General features: G+C 46.2%; 4 protein-coding genes across 5 annotated transcripts in view; 3 read left to right on the top strand and 1 right to left on the bottom strand.

The window, feature by feature from the left end:
* Positions 1-26,579, top strand: part of LOC308590295 (uncharacterized protein) — a 155,099-nt gene that overhangs the window by 114,659 nt on the left and 13,861 nt on the right. The window lies entirely within an intron of this gene.
* The window catches only part of LOC308590322 (uncharacterized protein), a 56,116-nt gene that overhangs the window by 20,418 nt on the left and 9,119 nt on the right, over positions 1-26,579 (top strand). The gene's annotated exons all lie outside the window — the stretch shown is intronic.
* The window catches only part of LOC308591475 (uncharacterized protein), a gene marked incomplete at its 3' end in the record, with an annotated part of 78,433 nt that overhangs the window by 50,342 nt on the left and 1,512 nt on the right, over positions 1-26,579 (bottom strand). The gene's annotated exons all lie outside the window — the stretch shown is intronic.
* On the top strand, positions 8,790-25,183 carry LOC308590377 (uncharacterized protein). 2 transcript variants are annotated; one of them, XM_081200388.1, is made up of 5 exons: positions 8,790-9,416; positions 10,045-10,126; positions 16,907-16,989; positions 17,306-17,432; positions 21,483-25,183. In XM_081200388.1, the coding sequence occupies exons 1-5, from the start codon at positions 9,003-9,005 to the stop codon at positions 22,646-22,648; spliced, it is 1,872 nt and encodes a 623-aa protein (XP_081056514.1). In that variant the 5' UTR covers positions 8,790-9,002; the 3' UTR covers positions 22,649-25,183. The 2 variants fall into 2 exon arrangements, with proteins under 2 accessions (XP_081056514.1, XP_081056515.1); XM_081200389.1 differs by lacking the exons at positions 16,907-16,989; positions 17,306-17,432.

The raw sequence follows: 26,579 nt of genomic DNA, 5'->3' as shown, positions 1-26,579 counted from the left end.
GATGTGTGATTTGACGGTGAGTTTGGGTTGGCCCAATGCAAAAAGCATTAGGACCCATGAGGATCCGTGCTTCAAAACCACGTTTTGGGGCCATGGAGTGGTCAGGAAGCCGTGGATCCGAGTTTTTTGTGGTGCAGGCTGTGCCTCTGGACATGATGTGTGATTTGACGGTGAGTTTGGGGTGGCCCGATGCAAAAAGCATGAGGATCCATGAAGATCCGTTCTTGAAAACCACGTTTTTGGGCCACGGTTTCGCCAGGAAGCCGTGGATCCGTGATTTTTGTGGTGCAGGCTGTGCCTCTGGACATGATGTGTGATTTGATGGTGAGTTTGGGGTGACCCAATGCAAAAAGCGTGAGGATCCATGAGGATCCGTGCTTCGGAACCACGTTTTTGGGCCATGGAGTGGCCAGGAAGCCGTGGATCCGAGTTTTTTGTGGTGCAGGCAGTGCCTCTGGACATGATGTGTGATTTGACGGTGAGTTTGGGTTGGCCCAATGCAAAAAGCGTGAGGATCCATGAGGATCCGTGCTTCGGAACCACGTTTTTGGGCCTTGGAGTGGCCAGGAAGCCGTGGATCCGAGTTTTTTGTGGTGCAGGCAGTGCCCCTGGACATGATGTGTGATTTGACAGTGAGTTTGGGTTGGCCCAATGCAAAAAGCGTGAGGATCCATGAAGATCCGTTCTTGAAAACCACGTTTTTGGGCCACGGTTTCGCCAGGAAGCCGTGGATCCGTGATTTTTGTGGTGGATGCTGTGCCCATGGCCATGATGTTTGATCTGATGGTGACTTTGGGTTGATCTAGTGCAAAAATCATAAGGATTCATGAGGATCCATGCTTCGGAACCACGTTTTTGGGCCAGGGCATGGTCAGGCAGGCGTGGATCCATAATTTTTATGGTGCAGGCTCTGCTCCTGGCTATGACGTGTGATTTGACAGTGAGTTTGGGTTGGCCCAATTCAAAAAGAGTGAGGATCCATGAGGATCCGTGCTTCAAAACCACATTTTTGGGCCATAGAGTGGCCAGGAAGCAGTGGATCCAAGTTTTTTGTGGTGCAGGCTGTGCCCCTGGGAATGATGTGTGATTTGACGGTGAGTTTGGGGTGGCCCAATGCAAAAAGAGTGAGGATCCATGAGGATCCGTGCTTCGGAACCACGTTTTTGGGCCATGGAGTGGCCAGGAAGCCGTGGATCCGAGTTTTCTGTGGTGCAGGCGCTGCCCCTGGACATGATGTGTGATTTGACGGTGAGTTTGGGTTGGCCCAATGCAAAAAGCATTAGGACGCATGAGGATCCGTGCTTCAAAACCACGTTTTTGGGCCATGGAGTGGCCAGGAAGCCGTGGATCCGGGTTTTTTGTGGTGCAGGCTGTGCCCCTGAGAATGATGTGTGATTTGACGGTGAGTTTGGGGTGGCCCAATGCAAAAACATGAGGATCCATGAGGATCCGTGCTTCAAAACCACGTTTTTGGGCCACGGTATGGTCAGTAAGCCGTGGAACCGTGATTTTTGTGGTGCAGGCTGTGCCCCTGGACATGATGTGTGATTTGATGGTGAGTTTGGGGTGGCCCGATGCAAAAAGCATGAGGATCCATGAAGATCCGTTCTTGAAAACCACGTTTTTGGGCCACGGTTTCGCCAGGAAGCCGTGGATCCGTGATTTTTGTGGTGGATGCTGTGCCCATGGTCATGATGTTTGATCTGATGGTGACTTTGGGTTGATCTAGTGCAAAAATCATAAGGATTCATGAGGACCCATGCTTCGGAACCACGTTTTTGGGCCAGGGCGTGGTCAGGCAGGCGTGGATCTGATTTTTTTGTGGTGTAGGTTGTGCCCCTGGCTATGATGTGTGATTTGACAGTGAGTTTGGGTTGGTCCAATGCAGAAAGTGTGAGGATCCATGAGGATCTGTTCTTGAAAACCACTTTTTTGGGCCATGGTATGGCCAGGAAGCCATGGATCCGTGATTTCTGTGGTGGATGTTGTGCCCCTGGACATGATGTGTAATTTGAAAGTGAGTTTGGGCTGATCTAGTGCAAAAATCATGAGGATTCATGAGGATCCGTGTTTTTTAACCATGTTTTTGCGCCATTGCGGCACCACGAAACAGTGGATGCGTGATTTTTTTGGTTCCTCCTACAGACTAAGATGTGGTCTACAGTAGCATGGTGTTTTTATTTTGTTTCAATATAAAAATCATATGAATTCATGAGGATCCGTGCCTCGGATCCATGTTTTTATGGTACTGCAGCGCGGCAAAGTGTTGGATCCACGTTTTTTATAGTCCAGTTTGTAGGCGTGCCTTCTAGGTGTCATTTGACACTGCATTTGTTGGAATTATTTTTTAAAAAGTGGAGGATCCATGAGGATCCGTGTAGATCCGCCTTTTATGCAGACCCGGAGAAGTATATTAAGAGGGACATGATTGTGAGGGAGAAGGATATTAAGAGGGACATGATTGTGAGGGAGAAGGACATTAAGAGGGACATGATTGTGAGGGAGAAGGATATTAAGAGGGACATTATTATGAGGGAGAAGGATATTAAGAGGGACATGATTGTGAGGGAGAAGGATATTAAGAGGGACATGATTGTGAGGGAGAAGGATATTAAGAGGGACATGATTGTGAGGGAGAAGGAGATTAAGAGGGACATGATTGTGAGGGAGAAGGAGATTAAGAGGGACATGATTGTGAGGGAGAAGGATATTAAGAGGGACATGATTGTGAGGGAGAAGGATATTAAGAGGGACATGATTGTGCGGGAGAAGGACATTAAGAGGGACATGATTGTGAGGGAGAAGGATATTAAGAGGGACATGATTGTGAGGGAGAAGGAGATTAAGAGGGACATTATTATGAGGGAGAAGGATATTAAGAGGGACATGATTGTGAGGGAGAAGGATATTAAGAGGGACATTATTATGAGGGAGAAGGATATTAAGAGGGACATAATTATGAGGGAGAAGGAGATTAAGAGGGACATGATTGTGAGGGAGAAGGAGATTAAGAGGGACATGATTGTGAGGGAGAAGGAGATTAAGAGGGACATGATTGTGAGGGAGAAGGAGATTAAGAGGGACATTATTATGAGGGAGAAGGATATTAAGAGGGACATGATTGTGAGGGAGAAGGATATTAAGAGGGACATTATTATGAGGGAGAAGGATATTAAGAGGGACATGATTGTGAGGGAGAAGTATATTAAGAGGGACATTATTATGAGGGAGAAGTATATTAAGAGGGACATTATTATGAGGGAGAAGGATATTATGAGGGACATGATTATGAGGGAGAAGTATATTAAGAGGGACATAATTATGAGGGAGAAGGATATTAAGAGGGACATTATTATGAGGGAGAAGTATATTAAGAGGGACATAATTATGAGGGAGAAGTATATTAAGAGGGACATGATTGTGAGGGAGAAGGATATTAAGAGGGACATGATTGTGAGGGAGAAGGATATTAAGAGGGACATTATTATGAGGGAGAAGGATATTAAGAGGGACATGATTGTGAGGGAGAAGGATATTAAGAGGGACATGATTGTGAGGGAGAAGGATATTAAGAGGGACATAATTATGAGGGAGAAGGATATTAAGAGGGACATTATTATGAGGGAGAAGTATATTAAGAGGGACATTATTATGAGGGAGAAGTATATTAAGAGGGACATGATTGTGAGGGAGAAGGATATTAAGAGGGACATGATTGTGAGGGAGAAGGATATTAAGAGGGACATTATTATGAGGGAGAAGTATATTAAGAGGGACATTATTATGAGGGAGAAGTATATTAAGAGGGACATTATTATGAGGGAGAAGGATATTAAGAGGGACATTATTATGAGGGAGAAGGATATTAAGAGGGACATTATTATGAGGGAGAAGGATATTATGAGGGACATGATTATGAGGGAGAAGGATATTAAGAGGGACATTATTATGAGGGAGAAGTATATTAAGAGGGACATAATTATGAGGGAGAAGGATATTAAGAGGGACATGATTGTGAGGGAGAAGGATATTAAGGGGGACATTATTGTGAGGGAGAAGGATATTAAGAGGGACATGATTGTGAGGGAGAAGGAGATTAAGAGGGACATGATTGTGAGGGAGAAGGATATTAAGAGGGACATGATTGTGAGGGGGAAGGATATTAAGGGGGACATGATTGTGAGGGAGAAGGATATTAAGAGGGACATGATTGTGAGGGAGAAGGATATTAAGAGGGACATTATTGTGAGGGAGAAGGATATTAAGAGGGACATGATTGTGAGGGAGAAGGAGATTAAGAGGGACATGATTGTGAGGGAGAAGGATATTAAGAGGGACATGATTGTGAGGGAGAAGGATATTAAGAGGGACATGATTGTGAGGGAGAAGGACATTAAGAGGGACATGATTGTGAGGGAGAAGGATATTAAGAGGGATATTATTATGAGGGAGAAGGATATTAAGAGGGACATGATTGTGAGGGAGAAGGATATTAAGAGGGACATTATTATGAGGGAGAAGGATATTAAGAGGGACATGATTGTGAGGGAGAAGTATATTAAGAGGGACATTATTATGAGGGAGAAGTATATTAAGAGGGACATTATTATGAGGGAGAAGGATATTATGAGGGACATGATTATGAGGGAGAAGTATATTAAGAGGGACATAATTATGAGGGAGAAGGATATTAAGAGGGACATTATTATGAGGGAGAAGTATATTAAGAGGGACATAATTATGAGGGAGAAGTATATTAAGAGGGACATGATTGTGAGGGAGAAGGATATTAAGAGGCACATGATTGTGAGGGAGAAGGATATTAAGAGGGACATTATTATGAGGGAGAAGGATATTAAGAGGGACATGATTGTGAGGGAGAAGGATATTAAGAGGGACATGATTGTGAGGGAGAAGGATATTAAGAGGGACATTATTATGAGGGAGAAGTATATTAAGAGGGACATTATTATGAGGGAGAAGTATATTAAGAGGGACATGATTGTGAGGGAGAAGGATATTAAGAGGGACATGATTGTGAGGGAGAAGGATATTAAGAGGGACATTATTATGAGGGAGAAGTATATTAAGAGGGACATTATTATGAGGGAGAAGTATATTAAGAGGGACATTATTATGAGGGAGAAGGATATTAAGAGGGACATTATTATGAGGGAGAAGGATATTAAGAGGGACATTATTATGAGGGAGAAGGATATTATGAGGGACATGATTATGAGGGAGAAGGATATTAAGAGGGACATTATTATGAGGGAGAAGTATATTAAGAGGGACATAATTATGAGGGAGAAGGATATTAAGAGGGACATGATTGTGAGGGAGAAGGATATTAAGGGGGACATTATTGTGAGGGAGAAGGATATTAAGAGGGACATTATTATGAGGGAGAAGGATATTATGAGGGACATGATTATGAGGGAGAAGAATATTAAGAGGGACATTATTGTGAGGGAGAAGGATATTAAGAGGGACATAATTATGAGGGAGAAGGATATTAAGAGGGACATTATTATGAGGGAGAAGGATATTAAGAGGGACATAATTATGAGGGAGAAGGATATTAAGAGGGACATGATTGTGAGGGAGAAGGATATTAAGGGGGACATTATTGTGAGGGAGAAGGATATTAAGAGGGACATTATTATGAGGGAGAAGGATATTAAGAGGGACATAATTATGAGGGAGAAGGATATTAAGAGGGACATGATTGTGAGGGAGAAGGATATTAAGGGGGACATTATTGTGAGGGAGAAGGATATTAAGAGGGACATTATTATGAGGGAGAAGGATATTATGAGGGACATGATTATGAGGGAGAAGAATATTAAGAGGGACATTATTGTGAGGGAGAAGGATATTAAGAGGGACATTATTATGAGGGAGAAGTATATTAAGAGGGACATTATTATGAGGGAGAAGGATATTATGAGGGACATGATTATGAGGGAGAAGAATATTAAGAGGGACATTATTGTGAGGGAGAAGGATATTAAGAGGGACATTATTATGAGGGAGAAGTATATTAAGAGGGACATTATTATGAGGGAGAAGGATATTATGAGGGACATGATTATGAGGGAGAAGAATATTAAGAGGGACATTATTGTGAGGGAGAAGGATATTAAGAGGGACATTATTATGAGGGAGAAGGATATTAAGAGGGACATTATTGTGAGGGAGAAGGATATTAAGAGGGGCATTATTGTGAGGGAGAAGGATATTAAGAGGGACATGATTGTGAGGGAGAAGGATATTAAGAGGGACATTATTATGAGGGAGAAGGATATTAAGAGGGACATTATTATGAGGGAGAAGGATATTAAGAGGGACATTATTATGAGGGAGAAGGATATTAAGAGGGACATTATTATGAGGGAGAAGGATATTAAGAGGGACATTATTATGAGGGAGAAGGATATTAAGAGGGACATTATTATGAGGGAGAAGGATATTAAGAGGGACATGATTGTGAGGGAGAAGGACATTAAGAGGGACATTATTGTGAGGGAGAAGGATATTAAGAGGGACATGATTGTGAGGGAGAAGGATATTAAGAGGGACATGATTGTGAGGGAGAAGGACATTAAGAGGGACATTATTATGAGGGAGAAGGATATTAAGAGGGACATGATTGTGAGGGAGAAGGATATTAAGAGGGACATGATTGTGAGGGAGAAGGATATTAAGAGGGACATGATTGTGAGGGAGAAGTATATTAAGAGGGACATTATTATGAGGGAGAAGGATATTAAGAGGAACATTATTGTGAGGGAGAAGGACATTAAGAGGAACATTATTGTGAGGGAGAAGGATATTAAGAGGGACATTATTATGAGGGAGAAGGATATTAAGAGGGACATGATTGTGAGGGAGAAGGATATTAGGAGGGACATTATTATGAGGGAGAAGGATATTAAGAGGGACGTTATTAGGAGGGAGAAGGATATTAAGAGGGACATTATTATAAGGGAGAAGGATATTAAGAGGGACATGATTGTGAGGGAGAAGGATATTAAGAGGGACATTATTATGAGGGAGAAGGATATTAAGAGGGACATTATTATGAGGGAGAAGGATATTAAGAGGGACATGATTGTGAGGGAGAAGGATATTAAGAGGGACATTATTATGAGGGAGAAGGCTATTAAGAGGGACATTATTATGAGGGAGAAGGATATTAAGAGGGACATAATTGTGAGGGAGAAGGATATTAAGAGGGACATGATTGTGAGGGAGAAGGATATTAAGAGGGACATTATTATGAGGGAGAAGGACATTAAGAGGGACATGATTGTGAGGGAGAAGGATATTAAGAGGGACATAATTGTGAGGGAGAAGGATATTAAGAGGGACATGATTGTGAGGGAGAAGGATATTAAGAGGGACATTATTATAAGGGAGAAGGATATTAAGAGGGACATAATTGTGAGGGAGAAGGATATTAAGAGGGACATGATTGTGAGGGAGAAGGATATTAAGAGGGACATGATTGTGAGGGAGAAGGATATTAAGAGGGACATGATTGTGAGGGAGAAGGAGATTAAGGGGGACATGATTGTGAGGGAGAAGGATATTAAGAGGGACATGATTGTGAGGGAGAAGGATATTAAGAGGGACATAATTGTTAGGGAGAAGGATATTAAGAGGGACATGATTGTGAGGGAGAAGGATATTAAGAGGGACATTATTATGAGGGAGAAGGCTATTAAGAGGGACATAATTGTGAGGGAGAAGGATATTAAGAGGGACATGATTGTGAGGGAGAAGGATATTAAGAGGGACATTATTGTGAGGGAGAAGTATATTAAGAGGGACATAATTATGAGGGAGAAGGATATTAAGAGGGACATTATTATGAGGGAGAAGGATATTAAGAGGGACATTATTAGGAGGGAGAAGTATATTAAGAGGGACATGATTGTGAGGGAGAAGGATATTAAGAGGGACATTATTATGAGGGAGAAGGACATTAAGAGGGACATTATTATGAGGGAGAAGGATATTAAGAGGGACATAATTGTGAGGGAGAAGGATATTAAGAGGGACATGATTGTGAGGGAGAAGGATATTAAGAGGGACATTATTATGAGGGAGAAGGATATTAAGAGGGACATTATTATGAGGGAGAAGGATATTAAGAGGGACATGATTGTGAGGGAGAAGGATATTAAGAGGGACATTATTATGAGGGAGAAGGATATTAAGAGGGACATTATTATGAGGGAGAAGGACATTAAGAGGGACATTATTATGAGGGAGAAGGCTATTAAGAGGGACATAATTGTGAGGGAGAAGGATATTAAGAGGGACATTATTAGGAGGGAGAAGTATATTAAGAGGGACATGATTGTGAGGGAGAAGGATATTAAGAGGGACATTATTATAAGGGAGAAGGATATTAAGAGGGAAATACCATGAAGCTTCCCTTCTCTCTCTATTCATAAATCTCTGTATGTCGGCCATTTCCCCTCCCTAATTCTTTATTTGACGGAAAGTCCAGTTTCCGAGGCGTCTTCCAGGGCAGTTCCACCCAGAGGGCCTTGCCACCGTCCCCTCGGATCCAGAGCAGGAAGTCCCCAAGGGACGGTGGCTGGAGCTGGACATGGGCCCTGCTGCTCACTAAGCCACCCAAGCAGATATGGCTGGCTTGGGGCAAAGCTCTGGACTATGAAGTGGGGTGGGGAGGGACCCCCACTGTTGCCTTGGCTCCAGATTACACTCACTTGTCACTCACAGTTATGACTTCTCCCTCCCCCTTTCCCCCCCAGACAGCTTGGAGTCTGAGCTGTGGTGCAATCCAGCCCTGGTTCCTAGCAAGACTCATCCACGCTTCCTCAGGAAACATTCTTCTCCTCTTCATCTTACAATAGAATAGTGTGTTTGATTCATACGATTTTCTGCACCTCGCATTAGTACCCACAGAACTTGGCAGAGGACCAAGGGGCTCCTTCCAATCTCTTGGAGACTTCCGGAGAGCCCAGATGGATGAGCAAGACTCAGCTGGCCCTGAAGCAGGAAGAGGCCATGCCATGGAAATGGGGAGCAGTGGGGGATTCGGGGAAAACTCTGTGCAGAAGATCCTGGATGAGGAGGACACCCTTTGCTCAGAGGTGCAGAGCCAGCAGCTCAGTCAGTTCTGCTACCAGGAGGCCAAAGGACCCCGAGAGGTTTGCAGCCAACTCTACCACCTTTGCCATCAATGGCTGAAGCCAGAAAGACACACGAAAGCTGAGATGCTGGACCTGGTGATCTTGGAGCAGTTCCTGGCTGTCCTTCCAGAGGAGATGGAGAACTGGGTGAGGGAATGCGGAGCGGAGACCAGTTCCCAGGCGGTGGCCCTGGCCGAAGGTTTCCTCCTGAGTCAGGCAGAGGAGAGGAAGCAGGCAGAGCAGCAGGTGAGAGAGACTTTCCTCTGGATACTCCCAAGGGGCTCCAAAGAGGAGGGAGAGTATTCCCAAATCATTTCCTAATGGCCCATCCTTTTTTGGAAAGCTTATTATTATTATTATTATTATTATTATTATTATTATTATTATTATTATTATTTATGACACTCATGTGGCTGGGTGCCTTCCAGCACATATAAAAGCATAAGAAGACATCTGATGTCTTCTAAAAGTTATGCATTTTCTTATCTCCTTCTCACCTGATGGGAGGACATTCCCCAGGGTGGGGGCCACTGTGGAGAAGGTCTTCTGCCTGGTTCCCTGTAACTTCACTTATCACAGTGAGGGAATCAGCAGAAGACCCTCGGAACCGGACCTCAGTTCATGGAGATGCTCCTTTGGGTATACTGGGCCTTTGAGGCCGTTTAGGGCTTTGAATTGTGCTGGGAAACGTTCTGGGAGCCAGTGAAGATCCTTGAGGACCAATGTTTCATGGTCCTGGCAGCCAACCCCAGACACCAGTCTAGCAGAAGCAGGAAGCAGCTTTCACCTCTGTCCCCCGAAAGCGCTTGCCTCTGCCATTCCTTCTCTAACCCTTCTCCCCATTCTCTGTTTTGAATCCTTGTTGCTCTTTCAGAGGAAGGATCTTTTGGCAGAAATGGGTCTTGATTCTTCTGAGGCAGAGAAGACTCCGTTGGACGCCAGAGTGAGGCCTCTGGGTAAGGAGGAAGGAGTGTTTTCTCCCCCGTTTTGTCACATTCTCTTGGTTTTGAAACTAATCTTGGAGTTCTTTGCATCTTTTGGGGGAAGACACCTGGAGCCCAGAGGGGGGGGGGGAGATGTATTTTTGCACAACTATTATATGAAATGGGTACAAATGTCCAAATGTCCTCAGCAGGGGAGACATTTACGATAGTAATTTGATTAGTTTACAATTACACTTCAATAATGGCCTCATTATAACAACGCGAAATTACAATACAATTAGTAATACCAATCTTTAAGATACCAAATTATATAATGTAGGTCCCCCCCCCACATGCTAAAACTGATGGCTTGATGATTTTCTTGATTTCTGCATTCCAAAATCTTATTAATTTCAATTACACTACTGTCAAGGTAACAATCCTTTATACAACAGCTGCAGTATTAATGACTTCCATTCATACTGAAACATCAAATAATATTTGTTGTTGTTTAGTCGTGTCCACCTCTTCGTGGCCCCCTGGTCCAGAGCATGCCAGGCACATCTGTCTTCTACTGCCTCCCGCAGTTGGGTCAAACTCATGTTCGTAGCTTCGAGAACACTGTCCCACCATCTTGCCCTCTGTCGTCCCCTTCTCCTTGTGCCCTCCATCTTTCCCAACATCAGGGTCTTTCCCAGGGAGTCTTCTCTTCTCATGAGGTGGCCAAAGTCTTGGAGCCTCAGCTTCAGGATCTGTCCTTCCAGTGAGCACTCAGGGCTGATTTCCTTCCGAATGGAGAGGTTTGATCTTCTTGCAGTCCATGGGACTCTCAAGAGTCTCCTCCAGCACCAGAATTCAAAAGCATCCATTCTTCGGCGATCAGCCTTCTTGATGGTCCAGCTCTCACTTCCATGCATCACTACTGGGAAAACCAGAGCTTTTACTATAAGGACCTTTGTTGGCAAGGTGATGTCTCTGCTTTTTAAGATGCTATCTAGGTTTGTCATTGCCTTTCTCCCAAGAAGCAGGCGTCTTTTAATTTCGTGACTGCTGTCACCATCTGCAGTGATCATGGAGCCCAAGAAAGTAAAACCTCTCAATAATAATAATAATAATAATAATAATAATAATAATAATAATAACAACAATAAATTTTATTTATATCCCACCCTCCCCAGCCGAAGCCGGGCTCAGGGCGGCTAACAACAATCAAATAAACCAACATTCTAAAAACATCTCATTCTAAAAATTAAAATCAAATTGATGGCAACCGTTAAGCAAAATTCTGTGCAGATTGCCAGAGGAGGGAGTCAGGCTGCGCCCTGCCCAAAGGCCTGGTGGAACAGCTCTGTCTTGCAGGCCCTGCGGAAGGATGTCAGGTCCTAGTCTCTTGTGACAGAGTGTTCCACCAGATCGGAGCCGCAGCCAAGAAAGCCTTGGCACTAGTTGAGGCCAGCCTAACCTCTCTGAGGCCTGGGACCTTGAGGAAGTTTTTGCTTGAAGACCGTAGGTTCCTCTGTGGGGCATACCAGGAGAGGCGGTCCCGTAGGTACGAGGGTCCTAGGCCGTATAGGGCTTTAAAGGTTAAAACCAGCACCTTAAACCTGATCCTGTACTCCACCAGGAACCAGTGCAGCTGGTATAGTACCGGATGAATGTGATCCCGCAGCGAAGACCCCGTAAGCAGTCTCGCCGCGGCATTCTGCACCCGCTGGAGTTTCTGGGTCAGTCTCAAGGGCTGGCCCACGTAGAGCGAGTTACAATAATCCAGTCTGGAGCTTACCGTCGCGTGGATCACAGTGGCTAGGTCAGGGCTAGAGAGATAAGGAGCCAACTGCTTAGCTTGGCGGAGATGAAAAAATGCCGCCTTTGTTATAGCTGTAATCTGCTCCTCCATAGGGAGGGATGTATCGAAAATTACACCCAAACTCTTAACGGACGGTGCTGGCACTAATTGCACCCCCGCAAGATATGGGAGTTGCCCCCTCAATCCCATATCATCCCATCCTAGCCAGAGGACCTCTGTCTTCGAAGGATTTAACTTCAACCGGCTCCCACGTAACCATCCAGCCACAGCTTCCAAGCATCTGGTCAGTGTGTCTGGGGCCGAGTCAGGATGGCCATCCATCAACAGATAGTTGGGTGTCATCAGCATACTGATGGCAACCCAGCCCAAAACTCCGGACAAGCTGGGCGAGGGGGCACATAAAGATGTTGAAAAGCATCGGGGAGAGTATTGCACCCTGAGGCACTCCACACACCAAGGAGTGACGCGATGACAATTCCCCCCCCCCAAGTGCCACCCTCTGTCCCCGAACAGAGAGAAACAAGTGCAGCCATTGAAGGACTGTGCCCTGGATCCCCACGTTGGCAAGGCGGTGCTCCAGGAGTTCGTGATCGACCATGTCAAAGGCTGCTGACAGGTCTAGAAGAATCAGCAGCCCCGACCCGCCTCGATCCAGCTGCCCGCGGAGATCATCTGTTAGGGCGACCAGAGCCCTCTCGGTCCCATGACCAGCCCGGAAGCCGGACTGGAATGGATCCAGAGCCGATGTTTCATCTAGAAACCCACCAAGCTGTTCAGCAACCGCTCTCTCAATCACCTTACCCAGGAATGGAAGATTCGAAACCGGGCGGTAATTGGATAGATCTAAGGGATCTAATGATGTTTTCTTTAAGAGCAGGCGCACCACTCAAGGATTAAGGCTTTCTGGGAGATGATTTATAATGAAATGAAAAGGGTATTTAAATATACCTTTCTGAAGAAACCAGAGGCCTTTCTCCTGGGCATGGTCGGCCAAACGGTGCCAAAGAAGGACAGAACTTTCTTTATGTACGCCACAACAGCAGCAAGAATACTGATTGCAAAGTATTGGAAGACACAAGATTTACCCACTCTGGAAGAATGGCAGATGAAGGTGATGGACTACATGGAATTGGCGGAAATGACTGGCAGAATCCGAGACCAGGGAGAAGAGTCGGTGGAAGAAGATTGGAAGAAATTTAAAGACTATTTAAAGAAATATTGTAAAATTAATGAATGTTAGTGTCAGGGAAGAGTTAGAGGTTTCCAGTTTCTCAGAGGGAGAAAGCATTCGCCAAGGGGGGAAGGAGAGCAGTGAATCTAACAGAAGAGAGCAAGATGAACAACAGGGAGGGACCGGCTGTTCCCAGGAAAGGCAAGGGTTCAGTTCTAGCTCAGATTTGGAGGAGGGGAGGGCGCCTTCGCCATTTTGAGAGTGGCTGGTCATGGAGAAGCAGAGCTCAGAAGGTATCTGAAAGAAGTGACTCTGAGGAAGAATAGTTAAGAACCATTTATAAGAATGTGTGGGAAAATGATTGCTTGTACATAAGAGCATGAGCAGAGTTTTTATTATTGCAGAGTGATTTTACAGCACGAGATATCGTTAAGAGCATGATGAGCACGTGAACACCTCGTGCTAGACTAAATGATTGGCTCACGTAGCATAGGACTCTCTTTGTCTGTGGGCAAGGGCAAGGTTGCATTCCTTTGATTTGTTACTTTTGGGTACGGGGCAGAACAAACGCTGTGCTGGAGGAGAAAGGATGAATTATTTTCACTGCGCACAATAAACATTGCACGGCAAAAGCCAAAGCTTTTTCTTCAAGTCATCTTGGTGTGAGACTGATTTTCTTACTGATGTCGAGCTGGTTCTCGACAAGAATGTTTTGTTAATACGCAATAAAAAGTTTTATAAAAGAACAAGAAGCGTTTGTGTGGTGATCTGAAGAGGACAACGACCAGTCCTGACAGTGGTTTAAGCAGCAATGTTATAAAGGTGTATGTAAAAATGGACTGTTAACAGGTGAGAATCCAAAGTTATAAAATATTAAGTTAAAGGATTAAGATAAAAACAAAGAGGGAAAGAAATTGCTGAATTAACTAACTGAATTGGAATACAAAAAAGGGAGGTGTGAGGAGGTCCGGGAAGCAAGGAAATGAATGTAAGGCACGGAAAGACTGATATATATTTTTTAAAGTGTTTTTTATCATTTCTCTATATCTTGTATTTTTTTATTTTTATTTTTTGTATTTTTTCCCTTTCTTTTTATTTATGTAATTCCTTTTTTTGAAATCTTAATAAATATCATTAAAAAAAAAAAAAGAGCGGGCGCACCCCTGCCTCCTTCAGTTCCCCTGGGAATATCCCGGTGCCAAGGGACAAATTGATGATATCCCCCAGGGGGGCCTGCACCTCGTCTGGACACGCTCTAATCAGCCAAGACGGGCACGGGTCGAGAGGACAGGTGGTGGGCTTTCCAGCTCGGAGGAATCTGTCCACATCGGCTGGGGATACCCGGTCAAAGTGGTCCAATACTGGACCCGAGGACAGTCGAGGGGCCTCCAGTTCCTTTATTGTATCCAAATTGGCGGGGAGGTCATGGCAGAGCAACAAGACCTTCTCCGCAAAAAAGCTCGCAAATGCCTCACAGCTGTGTGTCAAATTGTTATTTAAATTTGGCTGTCCTTCAAGGGACGTTAAAGACCTAATTATACTAAATAATTGCGCCGGGCGAGAGCTAGCGGATGCAATGGAGGCCGAGAAGTAAGACTTCTTAGTGGCCTTCACTGCCATCTCATAGGTTTTCATAAAAACCCTATAAGATGTTCTTGAAGCTCCGTCACGGGCACCCCGCCATACTCGCTCTAGCCGCCTGAGGTCCCGCTTCATTTTCCGGAGCTCCTCGGTAAACCAGAAACCAGGGAGCCCGGTTTCTGCGGGGTCACAGAGGGCGCTTAGGTGCGATCTCATCGATGGCTGCCAGGAGCAACAAGCTCAGTCAATGAGTCGCCAGGGGGAGCAAGGTCCCGCAAGGCTTGACGGAATCTATCAGGGTCCATCAGCCTCTGCAGGTGAGCCCAAATTGGCTTGCCACCTAAGCAGGGTGGGGGTGGAAAGTCAAGCCTGGCTTTCAGAGCGTAGTGATCAGACCATGGCACCTTCATCGAAGGAGACATGATCACATCTATACCGATGCCAAAGATCAAATCCAGCATGTGGCCTGCTTGATGTGTGGAGCCCGAAACAAACTGGGAGAGCCCTAGTGTCGCCATGGAAGACACCAGGTCCAGAGCCTGTGAGGAGGGAGTGGCATCAGCATGGATGTTGAAGTCCCCCAACACCAATAGGTTAAGGAACTCCAAGGCCCAGCCGGTCACCGCCTCCAGCAGGCTTGACAGGGTGGCTGCTGGTGCGCGAGGTGGCCGGTACACCAGCCAGACAGCCAAGCTCACCTCGGAGCCCCACACTAGGCCAACACATTCAATGCCGGGGATCGATGGGGATGGTAGAGCCCTGAAAGAACAATCTTCCCGGATTAATAATGCCACCTCTCCCCCCAGCCCAGAGTCCGCAACTGGTGGAGAACGGAGAAACCCAGGGGCGCCATCTCTCGTAAGGTAACAGCTTCCCCTTCGCGCACCCAGGTCTCCGTCACACAAGCCAGGTTGACACCCTGCGAGGTAAAGAAACATTTGCTGCAGCAGCACCAGTGTCCTTAAAGCTGTGGCGGAGGTGAGTCTGGGCCCCGCCCCCTAGGCCAGGTGGAATTAGCCTGAGGAGGGAGCGGCCTTCCCCAACACTCATGGTGCAGCAGCAGCAAGTGAGGCACTCCAGCTGTGTCCTTATTCTTCCCGTGTGTGGCAATCTTTCTGTTCGTGATGTTTCTTCCTGTCCTTGTAAAATGTTCTGTCTATCTTTTCCTGGTTGTTGCTGTTCTCCATCATTCCTTGGGCGGAGCTAATATCCCATTGTGGTTTCAGAAATTCTCCATCGCTCTGTCCTGTGTTTCGTTGTTTGGCAACTTTAACAGCAGCTGCAAAAATCACACCATCCCAATAAATAATCAGTTTTTGCCATTTTTCTTCTCTGCCTGGGAAAGAGAGGGATCCGTCAAACTGCAAATGACTCAGTAATGAACCTTATTAGCTCCTACACAACTTTCAGATTCCTTACATCCCTCTGTCTGGCCTTAGATAAATGCACATTTATCCAATTAAATTAAATTCCAAGTCCTTTTAGCATTAATCAGTTCAGTCTGTATATAATAAAGGATGGGGAAGAGTCACCTCTGATTTTCCATCGTAACCATTTTGCAAAATAGAGCTTCCCTCCCTTTTTCCTTTTTGATTTTACACACACAGTTCCATTTGATGTTATATTCCATATCTGTAATCCAGTTTCATCCGTGTTCACCTGTACATATATATTTTGAACTAGTATCCAATGGCGGGCTGCTAATTCATTAGTGTAGAAAAGAAAACTTTATATAAAGAAGCCATAGGCTCCCCTCCCCCCACCCACCGTCTTTTGCACCAAAGTTTATTCTCAAATTCAAACCTTAAAGACCTTGCAGCTGGTTTAATTCCGCAGTTTATGATCTCATCTCTTCCAGCAACGCCTGTACATTAGTCCAAATTGAGCTCTAATTGACAGGAGAACTGTTGCTTCTTAATTGCAGCAAAGGAGGGTTTTTGGCAGGCGAAGGGCTTTTGCACTCAGCGCCTCCCTGCCTCTCGCAATCCATGCCGGAGCCGGAACATGGTACCGAGACGAACTGGGAGTGAAGCCCGTTCCCACCTCTTCCTGGGGGCAACTTGCAAGGAGAATTACCCTCAGTCATCCTTGTTTTTCCTTTGCCAATGATCTCCCGCTGCCTCCAATAAAGCAGAGCGGAACCGGAAGCTAGCAGGGGAGACTTGGACAAGCCCCATCTGTACTTAGAGATGCACTGTTTCACCTCTGAGAGAAGCAGGCGCTCACGGTTTCCACTTACCTTGGTCTCTCCCAGGTGACGGAATGATGCCACCAAGACCTGCTCCTTCATCTTTTCATGGTGGTGGAGGGGAGGCAGCAGCTGTGGACCCAGATCAGGTAGGGGGAAGGAGCCTTGTGGGGAAGGACTGCTTGGATGCAGACTGGCGGGACACAGTTGGATGCAGAGGAATGGTGGGAGGAGCCAGAGAAGAGGGAGCCGACTGGGAGGAGGAGGAGGAGGGGTCTGAAGCTGGAGAGGGACGAGGGCTCAGGGAGCAGAGGGAGTCTGTGGCAGAGAGCAGCCCAGACTCCGAGGCAGAAGCTGCAGCAGGAGAGAGGGATGAGGAAGGCAGAGAGGGGTCAGGCCGCTGTAGAAAACAACAGAGCCAAGTGAATGTTCTCTAAGAGGACAGCCTTTTTCCTGTTCTGTTAGGGTCCGGAGTGCTTTGAAGATGTGGCTGTCCATTTCACAGACGAGGAGTGGGCGTTGCTGGATCCTGACCAGAGAGCTCTCCATAAGGAAGTCATGGGGGAGAATCGTGGGATCTTGGACTCTCTCAGTAAGGCTCCCTATTGGATCATCCTATCTGTTTTGTAATTCATTTTTTTATATATAAAATTTTTATTGGTTTTACAAAGTTTTGATAGACATAAACAAACAAACACACAAAAACAAACATGTATAATTTCATATCCTTTTTTTCCTTAAACCTTACTTAATCGACTTCCCCATACCTCCCCTTTCTACATCCCAATTTCAAAAGTTATTTCAGCAAATCCTAACAAAACTTAATTTTATCAAATTTTTCCCTTATTCTTTTCTTTTACTTAATCTTTTACAGCTCTAACCCCCATTTTCCCCTAGAACCTCGACATTTTAACATTCATTAATTTTGCAATATTTCTTAAGATAAATTTTGAATTTCTTCCAATCTTCTTCCGCCGTCTCTTTCCCCTGATCGCGGATTCTGCCAGTCATTTCAGCCAGTCCCATATAGTCTATCACTTTCATCTGCCATTCTTACAGGGTGGGTAGATCTTGAGTCTTCCAATGCTTTGCAATAAGTACTCTTGCTGCTGTGGTAGCATACATAAAAAAAATTCTGTCCTTCTTTGGCACCAATTGGCCGACTATGCCCAAGAGAAAGGCCTCTGGTTTCTTAGGGAAAGTACATTTAAGTATCTTTTTCATTTCATTATATATCATTTCCCAGAAAGCCTTAATCCTTGGGCACGTCCACCAAAGGTGATAAAAGGTACCTTCAGTTTCTTTGCATTTCCAACACTTATTATCAGGCAAATGGTAAATTTTTGCTAGCTTGACTGGGGTCATGTACCACCTATAAATCATTTTCATAATATTTTCCTTTAAGGCATTACATGCCGTAAATTTCAAACCGGTGGTCCACAACTGTTCCCAGTCAGCAAACTTAATGTTATGACCAATGTCCTGTGCCCACTTAATCATAGCTGATTTAACTGTTTCATCTTGTGTATTCCATTTCAGCAACAAGTTATACATTCTGGACAAGTTCTTAGCATTGGGTTCTAACGATTCTGTTTCTAATTTTGATTTCTCCACCTGGAAGCCAATTTTCCTGTCTTGTATTTGTTTTGTAATTCATGTGACGAACCTCTGATATTTTGATGGGGCTCAACAGCGCCACCCACAGCACCTGGGATGTTAACACTCCCACAGCAAACCTTGGATGGATGGCTATTGATTGTTTTCCCTGTAAATATTCTTCCTCCAGTTCTGCCGTTTCAAACCGCAATCAGGCTGTCTGAACTGCCCAGGCCTTCTTAAATGTAGGCTTCAGAGTGATTTGAGGTGTTGAAGTAGCTTCAGTCAAGTTTCCTGCTTTTGTTCTTGCTTCTGTCTCTCTCTGGTTGACCAAAGAGTCGCTTGACATTGGAGATGGCACAGATTCCACAACTGAACCAAACAAACTCCATCCCAAAACAGAGCCAGGCTTTTTGAATCTCAGGCAATGAACACTGTAGTAACAATAATGATAATTTTATTGTTTTTACCTTGCCCATCTGACTGGGTGGCCCCAGCCACTCTGGGCAACTTCCAACAAATAGAAAAACATAATAAAACATCAAACATTAAAAAATTCCCAATACAGAGGTGCCTTCAGAAGTCCTCTAAAAGTTGCATAGTTATTTCCTTGACATCTGATGGGAGGGCGTTCCACAGGGTGGGTGCCCCGACCGAGAAGGCCCCCTGCCTCGTCCCCTGTAACTTCTCACAGTAATGTAACATTTAAGTACAGTGGTACTTCGGGTGAAGAACTTAATTTGTTCTGGAGGTCTGTTCTTAACCTGAAACTGTTCTTAACCTGAAGCACCGCTTTAGCTCATGGGGCCTCCTGCTGCCACTGTTAGTGGAGTCTGTAACCTGAAGCGTATGTAACCTGCAGCGTATGCAACCCGAGGTAACACTGTATATCTTAATTTTGGACAGGGAACTTTCCCACTTTGGCCACCTTTTAAATACCATGTTTTTCGCTCCATAGGACGCACTTTGTCCGTCTTAAAAACTAAGGGGGAAAGTCTGTGTGTCCTTTGGAGCGAATGCAGGGGGGGGGGGAGGCAGGCAGGAAAAACCCCCAAGAGCCACACACAAGCTTCGCGCGGGTCTGGGGAGTTGGGAGGGCCACCCGAGGGTCATCTAGCCCAGCCCCCTCACAATGTAGGAATCACAGCTAAAGAACGCCAGGCAGATGGTCCCCCAACCGCTGCTTAAAAGCCTCCAGTGGTGGAGACCCCCAACACCTTCCGTGGTCATAGAATTGCAGGGTTGGAAGGGAACCCCAGGAGTCATCTAGTCCAGCCCCAGTGGACAGCGGGCATGATCCATCCCATTGCGCAAGGCTAAAGATGCTGCGCAAGGCTAAAGAGGAGGCCAAGGCAGCGAGTGGGATGGATCGCGCTTGCTGCCTTGTCTTCTTCTCTAGCCGCGCTGGAGAGGTTTAGCTCCTGGCTGGAGAGGTTGAGGCTATGGATCCCGCTCGCTGTCTTGGTTTCTTTGCTCTTTGGGACTGGGGGGGGGACCCAGGCTTCCCCCGCAGCCCCGAGAAGCTCTAGGAGAAGCGGACAGGCTGTGCGCATCCTGTCCGTGGCTCTTTGGGGCTGGGGGGGGGATATTTTTTCCCTTGATTTCCCCCTCTAAAAACTAGGTGTGTCCTGTGGTCCGGTGTGTCCAATAGAGCGAAAAATACGGTAATAATAAAAGCACATTTTATTTAGGAAGATAGTACAGATCCATATTTAAATTTGAACAAAATGACATTACCAGGTTAAGCTGTACTTTTAAAAACTAGAGAGAGAAAACATATAATATTCAACTTAATTTGTATAGGAAACTAGACATTTTTACAGAACAAAAGGAACATTATAACATCTAACTCCCTTCAGTTCTTTTTTAAAAAAAATAATATTCATTATTTTTAAACCTTATAAAAAAGAAAGAAGAAAAAAGAAGAAAAAAACATACAATACAATATATAAACAATACACGACACAACATTAACACATTAAAAAAAGCAAAATCAGTTCAAAAACACACATCATACCATCTCAATATCCTCTCTTTCATTCCCTTGTTTTATCAACCTCCTCTCACCTCCATTTTTGTATTCCATTTCTATTAATTGTTTCAGCAAATCCTTTCCATCTTTCTCTATTTTCTGTCATATGATTATCTTAACATATTTTAACCTTATTTTCCATTAAAATTATAATTACTTATTTATGCTTAATTCCTTAAAGCATTTCTACTAAAGCCATATAATTTCCTTCCAACATTTTTCTAACATTCATTAATTTTACATTATTTCCATATATAGATTTTAAACTTTTTCCAATATTCTTCCACCGTCTCTTCTCCCTGGTCTCGGATTCTGCCAGATCGGTGGTAATTTGACTTTCTTCACTCTCTCCTGCAGGCTTGTGCGGTCTAAAAATTCCCCCCTCTCCTCTTGCTTCCAAGGGGGGTTTGATGATTTTAGCCAATGGAAGTTTAATCCTTTATGGAAAGCTTTCCAAGACGTTAGTTTGCAGCTTTTTTGCTCCAGTCTATTTACAAAAGGGGAGGGCGGACTTCCTGTTTGAAACCTCCCCGTTTCGGTACCAAATTAAGACATTTAAAAATCCAATTTTCCGTTCTACTCACGGGTAGTTGTTTTAAAATCGAATTGTCCACAGGAAAAAGTCATCGTTCTCCGGCAACAGCAATGCGGCTTCACTCCGTGAAAGAAGCAGTCAATTCGCAGCACCGCGCCACTCACCCCACGTCGCTCCGGATCCCCGAAACTGGGTTTCCCCGCGAGTAGGGGAGGCGCAAAAGGTGCCAGCCGAATCCCACATTCACAGGCTTCACCCACCTGTGATTTTTTGTGGGTCCCTGCCTTCGCCGTGGCGATCAGACCCTGATTTCCACGAAGCGAATTCCTCCCGGTCAGAGGAATTCAGCCATTACCGGAGACGCTAACCCGGAAGTCCTAACTCCCTTCAGTTCTTCGCCTCTCCCAAACATTAATTAGCATTGTTCCATAATTTGGGACTGCACTTCTTCCCGAGACTCTAATCCGTTTGCCTCTTAGTTTCAGGTGGTGATGAATTGGAAATGAAGAACAAGGGAGACCACAACGAAATCCACACAGTGGAGGAGCCATATCAGGATTCAGACTGTGGAGAGAGCTTCAGTCAGAGCTCCCATGCCACTTCCCATCAAAGAAATCCCCTTGAGAAGAAACACTATCAATGCTTGGAATGTGGAAAGAGCTTCACTCGGAGTGCCAATCTCACTGTCCATCAAAGGATTCATACAGGGGAGAAACCCTATCAGTGCGTGGAATGTGGAAAGAGCTTCAATCGGAGTGCCAATCTCACTTCCCATGAAAGGATTCATACAGGGGAGAAACCCTATCAGTGCGTGGAATGTGGAAAAAGCTTCAGGACGAGCTTTGAACTCACTTTGCATCAAAGGATTCATGCAGGGGAGAAACCCTTTCAGTGCGTGGAATGTGGAAAGAGCTTCATTAGAAAGCACAGTTTCACTTCACATCAAAGAATTCATACCGGGGGAAAACCCTATCAGTGCATGGAATGTGGAAAGAGCTTCAATCGGAGTGCCCATCTCAGTTCACATCAAAGAATTCATACAGGGGAGAAACCCTTTCAGTGCTTGGAATGTGGAAAGAGCTTCAATCGGAGTGCCCATCTCACTTCCCATCAAAGGATTCATACAGGGGAGAAACCCTATCACTGCTTGGAGTGTGGAAAGAGCTTCAATCGGAGTGCCCATCTCACTTCCCATCAAAGGATTCATACAGGGGAGAAACCCTATCACTGCTTGGAGTGTGGAAAGAGCTTCAGTCACAGGTACAATCTCACTTCCCATCGTAGAATTCATACAGGGGAGAAACCCTATCACTGCTTGGAGTGTGGAAAGAGCTTCAATCGGAGTGCCCATCTCACTTCCCATCAAAGGATTCATACAGGGGAGAAACCTTATCAGTGCCTGGAATGTGGAAAGAGCTTCAGTTGGAGTGCTGAACTCAGTTCCCATCAAAGGATTCATACAGGGGAGAAACCCTATCAGTGCGTGGAATGTGGAAAGAGCTTCACCTGGAAAATAAGCTTCACTTCCCATCAAAGAATTCATACAGGGGAAAACCCCTATCAGTGTCTGGAATGTGGAAAGAGCTTCACCAGGAAAGAAAGTCTCACATCCCATCACAAAATCCATACAGGGGATAAACCCTAACAGTGCGTGGAATGAGGAAAGAGCTTCAGTCAAAGCAACAATTTCATTTCCCATCAGAGAATTCTCACAGGGTAGAAACTATTTCAGTGCCAAGAGTGTGATCGGAGGGATTTATGAAAGTTTGGTCTCATTTTTAAAGTTCTTAACACAATTGGAGCTCTTAAAAGGACTTAGAGCTCCCTGAAAAAGCTAAAATCAAGACAGGTTTGGACAAGTTTTTTTCTCTTTGAAGAAAAATATTTCTTCTACTCAGAGCCACTTAAAGAGAATTGGATTCCTGCAAGACAACCACTCTTATCTGTACATCTAAATTGCTATGTCCTCTTGAACACATTCTTTCTTTTTTCTTTTTTATGGTTCCTCTCAAAGTAATTATTTGGTTCATTTGTTTAATTCGAATCTTAATTTGAGAAATTGGATTTTATGTTAAACATCTTATGTGTGTTGGGGATCAGGCTGGAAGGAAGAGGGAGGGCTGTAAAAATGCAGGAAACAGGATCTCTTGGGAAAGAGTTATTCTGTGACCTTGACAAACTGATAAGGTGCTGCTGGAAAATAGGCTGCTTTGAGAACAAGGGAGAGGGAGATTTTGAATATGGCAGTTCAAAAACAGTTAACACCAGGCCTGTGTTAAATCTGGAGAAGCTATTAGCCCGAATTGATAAAAATCATTAAGTGGTGACAAATTTGACTGCTAAAGTAGAGACACTGACAAAGAAAACAGAAGCACTAGATATCTCCATGAAAGGAAGGGAGAAGTCTGAAAAGGTGGAAAAGAAGACAAAAAATGGAAATCAGAACAGGAGACGCTTAGGATTGATGTGGACGGTTTGGGTGGAAGATAAGAGGCAATTGCGGGCGCTTTGGCGGTTCTTGAGATGAGACAGAAAGCCCAGCCTCTGAGATGAAGAGGAGGGAGGAGAGCAGGATTTTAGCAAAGGTTTGAGCGGAGTGGCTGGGAGTGGAAGAGGAATTCATGGAAGAGGCGCCACCCTCCTCACAGACGGGGGTGGTGGTTTTTGGGTAGAAAACCAATGTGAATTAATCCCCCCAGTGAAACCCCCTGGCCGGTCTTCCGGTCTCCCTCTCCTTGTGCCCCCACCCTGCCCCAATCAAAGTCCCAGCCAGCAGCTGCCCCCCAGGCCTTCCTCCGCCCATCTTGAGGCCTCAAGGCATGCAGGCAGAATTGGGGGGGGGGCAGGCTGGGCTCAGAGATCTGCTTTCCTCTCCTTGCACTGGGAAGCTTGTCTACTAACTAATGGATAAAGGGTTGTTTGGAAGACTAAGCCCTCTCTACGCCCCATCTTGTTTTGAAATAAAGCCTATTTAAGAATTGGGGACACGGAGGAAGGAGAATGTTATGTACTAAGCTTGGATCCTAGAGCAATAGGCAAGTAGGATCCTAGAATGCAACAACTGATTGGCTTGCAGGAAAAGACCAATCAGGCTCCAGGAGGGAAGCAGAATCAGCCAATCAGACGGGACTCATTGTGTAAATAATGTAGATAAAAGCCTTACGTTGGGGGGGGGTGCAATTAAATCACTGCTTTACAAGCTGCAATAAAGAGCATGAAATCAGTACAGGACTCCTGAGTAGATTTCAGAGAATCTAATGCATCTTTGGTTGGGATTGTCCAGCAAGGAGATTGGAGATGGTTGCCAGTCAAAGGGTAGTTTAAGACACGGGGGGGGGGGAGAGCTCCTTGTGAAAGGGGGGGGGCAGTTTTGGGAGACATTCCAGCCGTGGCATTGGCAGCCAGAAGAGGAATCCTGGAAGAGGACACTCCAGCCTCATCTAGTCCAACCCCTGCAATTCAGGAACCCCGGTTCTTAGTCCCGCCAGCTCCCTTGAACTGGGCAACTCAGATGCCTGGAGCAGCGCCCCGTTGGAGAGCAGCCTTGGGTCGCCTCTGGAGCTGGCCGGACCTTTTGGACGGCTGTTTCCATCCCCCCTGCCTTCTGCTGGCAGGCCCAGTTGGGAGTTGTAGTCCAAAGCCCATTGAGGGTGCCTGGTCCTGGAGGTGGTTTTCAATCTGGAACTATGTTTTGACCCTTTGCCAAAAGGAGATGCCACAAAGTGTGTGTGTGAGGGGGGGGGGTGTCTTTTCAGTGCCAGGATACAAGGTGCTCTCTTGACCCGGGAGCCCAATCCCTCTCCCCCACCCCTAGAAAAGGGGGTCTTCCCCTCATCCTCTCCTTGCAGGACCCCCCTTTTCCTTCCTTAACTCTCTCTCAAGGGACCCTGGAGCCAAACCCTTGCAGAGTTTTACTTCTCAAGCAAAGGGGGGGAAGGAATACATTCTTGTTGCTCTTGAGATGTCCAGAAATCTCTTCTCCTGGTTTTTAGCACCGCAGGCCTGCTGTGATGGGCTTCCTTGTCCCCCTTGCCACTGAAAAATTCCATTTAACTGCCTCTTTGCCGATTGTTACGTTTAATTACTTTTCCTAAGGTAAAGATGTTACGCTGCATCTTTGAGACACTGCACTTAGTGCTGCTTTTTCTCTTCTGGGTTTGAATAAAACTTCATCTGTGGACTTTTTGTGTGGTCCTTTCCTGCTGCTTGATATACAAGGGGCGCTGAGTGATTTCGTTGTCCGTGGCATTTCCAGCCCCCTTTTCTCTCCAGGGGCTCCAGGGGCCAGAGACATGGCTCTCCCCCGCAGCCCCAGGCAGAGAGAGGGGCTCCTCCTCCGGGACACGGGTTCCCCCTTCCCACGCACACGGCCCTCCTCTCGGCCCGGGGGCCCCGCACCCTCCCAGCCCCCCCCCCGGACCCCCTCTTGCTGGGACACGGCTCTGCCCCGCAGCCCCCAAGAGAGACACCCCCGGGTCCCCCATCTGGCCCCTGCGCCCCCCCTGGAAGGCTCCCCGCTCCCCTTCGCAGCCCCAGGCAGAGAGAGGGGCTCCTCCTCCGGGACACGGGTTCCCCCTTCCCACGCACACGCGCCCAGTGCTCCTTCCTCCCGGACCCCCCCCGGACCCCCTCTTGCTGGGACAGGGCTCACTGCCCCGCAGCCCCCAAGAGAGACACCCCCTCTGCCCCCCCAAGACCCCCCTCTCCCCCATTGCGGGCCCAAGTGCGGCCTCTTCCCCTCGGAGGGAGCAGCTCGCCAGGCCCCGGATGGAGCAGCTCTGCGCCTGCGCGGCGCCGGGAGAGAGAAGGGTTAAGGGGCGCCGAGCTGGCTTCCTAGAGAGGAGAGGAAAGGAAGGAAGGCGGGCCGCTCCTCCTCCTCCTCCCCTCTGACGTCCCTTCCGACCTCGCCTTCGCCGGCCGGGCTCCTCTCGAGGGAAGCCTGCGGAACTCCCTGCCCCGCGACGCTGAGGTAAACTCACGGCCTGGCTTCTCCGTGGCCCGGGAGGGGGAGGGGGCGGGACAGGGAGGGGGGGCCCCGAAAGGGAGGGTCTCTTGGCCCGGCTTCCCGGGACTTTTCAGGCTCGAGGCGGGGGGGGGCAGCTGGGCGGGGGGGTCTCCGAGGGAGTCTCGGTCTCCTTCGCAAACTCCGCCTCCGGGGGGGGCTCCCCCCTTTCTTTTATCTCCCCTTATTTTCCTTTCTGGCAAGAGATGTTGTTCAGGGTTGATAGGCGAAAGTGGGCATCCAATACCCCCCCCCATATCTTTTTATCCAGGATAAAATCAAGGAATCTAAAGAAGCGCCCAGACAGAAAGGAGGATCACGTCCTCCTTCGCTTCCCTTGGCATCTTGCAGTAACCTTAATTTTAGCTTGGCATTTTCCCTGCCATAAAAAAGGAGAGAAATATTTCTGCATCCCCCATCTTGACATACGCTTTAATTTAGGCACATAATTATTTTGAAACAACATCAATTGGTATTTGTCACAGGAACACACAAATATTTTATTTTCAGTTTGAACCCCTGTTTCCTCCCCCAAAACCTTCTGGTCTTCTCCTCTCATATTCTTTGCTAACCT

Source organism: Podarcis bocagei, assembly GCF_964188305.1.
Source record: "Podarcis bocagei genome assembly, chromosome: 7".
NCBI classification, from domain to species: Eukaryota; Metazoa; Chordata; class Lepidosauria; order Squamata; family Lacertidae; genus Podarcis; species Podarcis bocagei.
The sequence above is the reverse complement of the archived record's forward strand: the minus strand, read 5'-3'. Positions and strand labels throughout refer to the sequence as shown.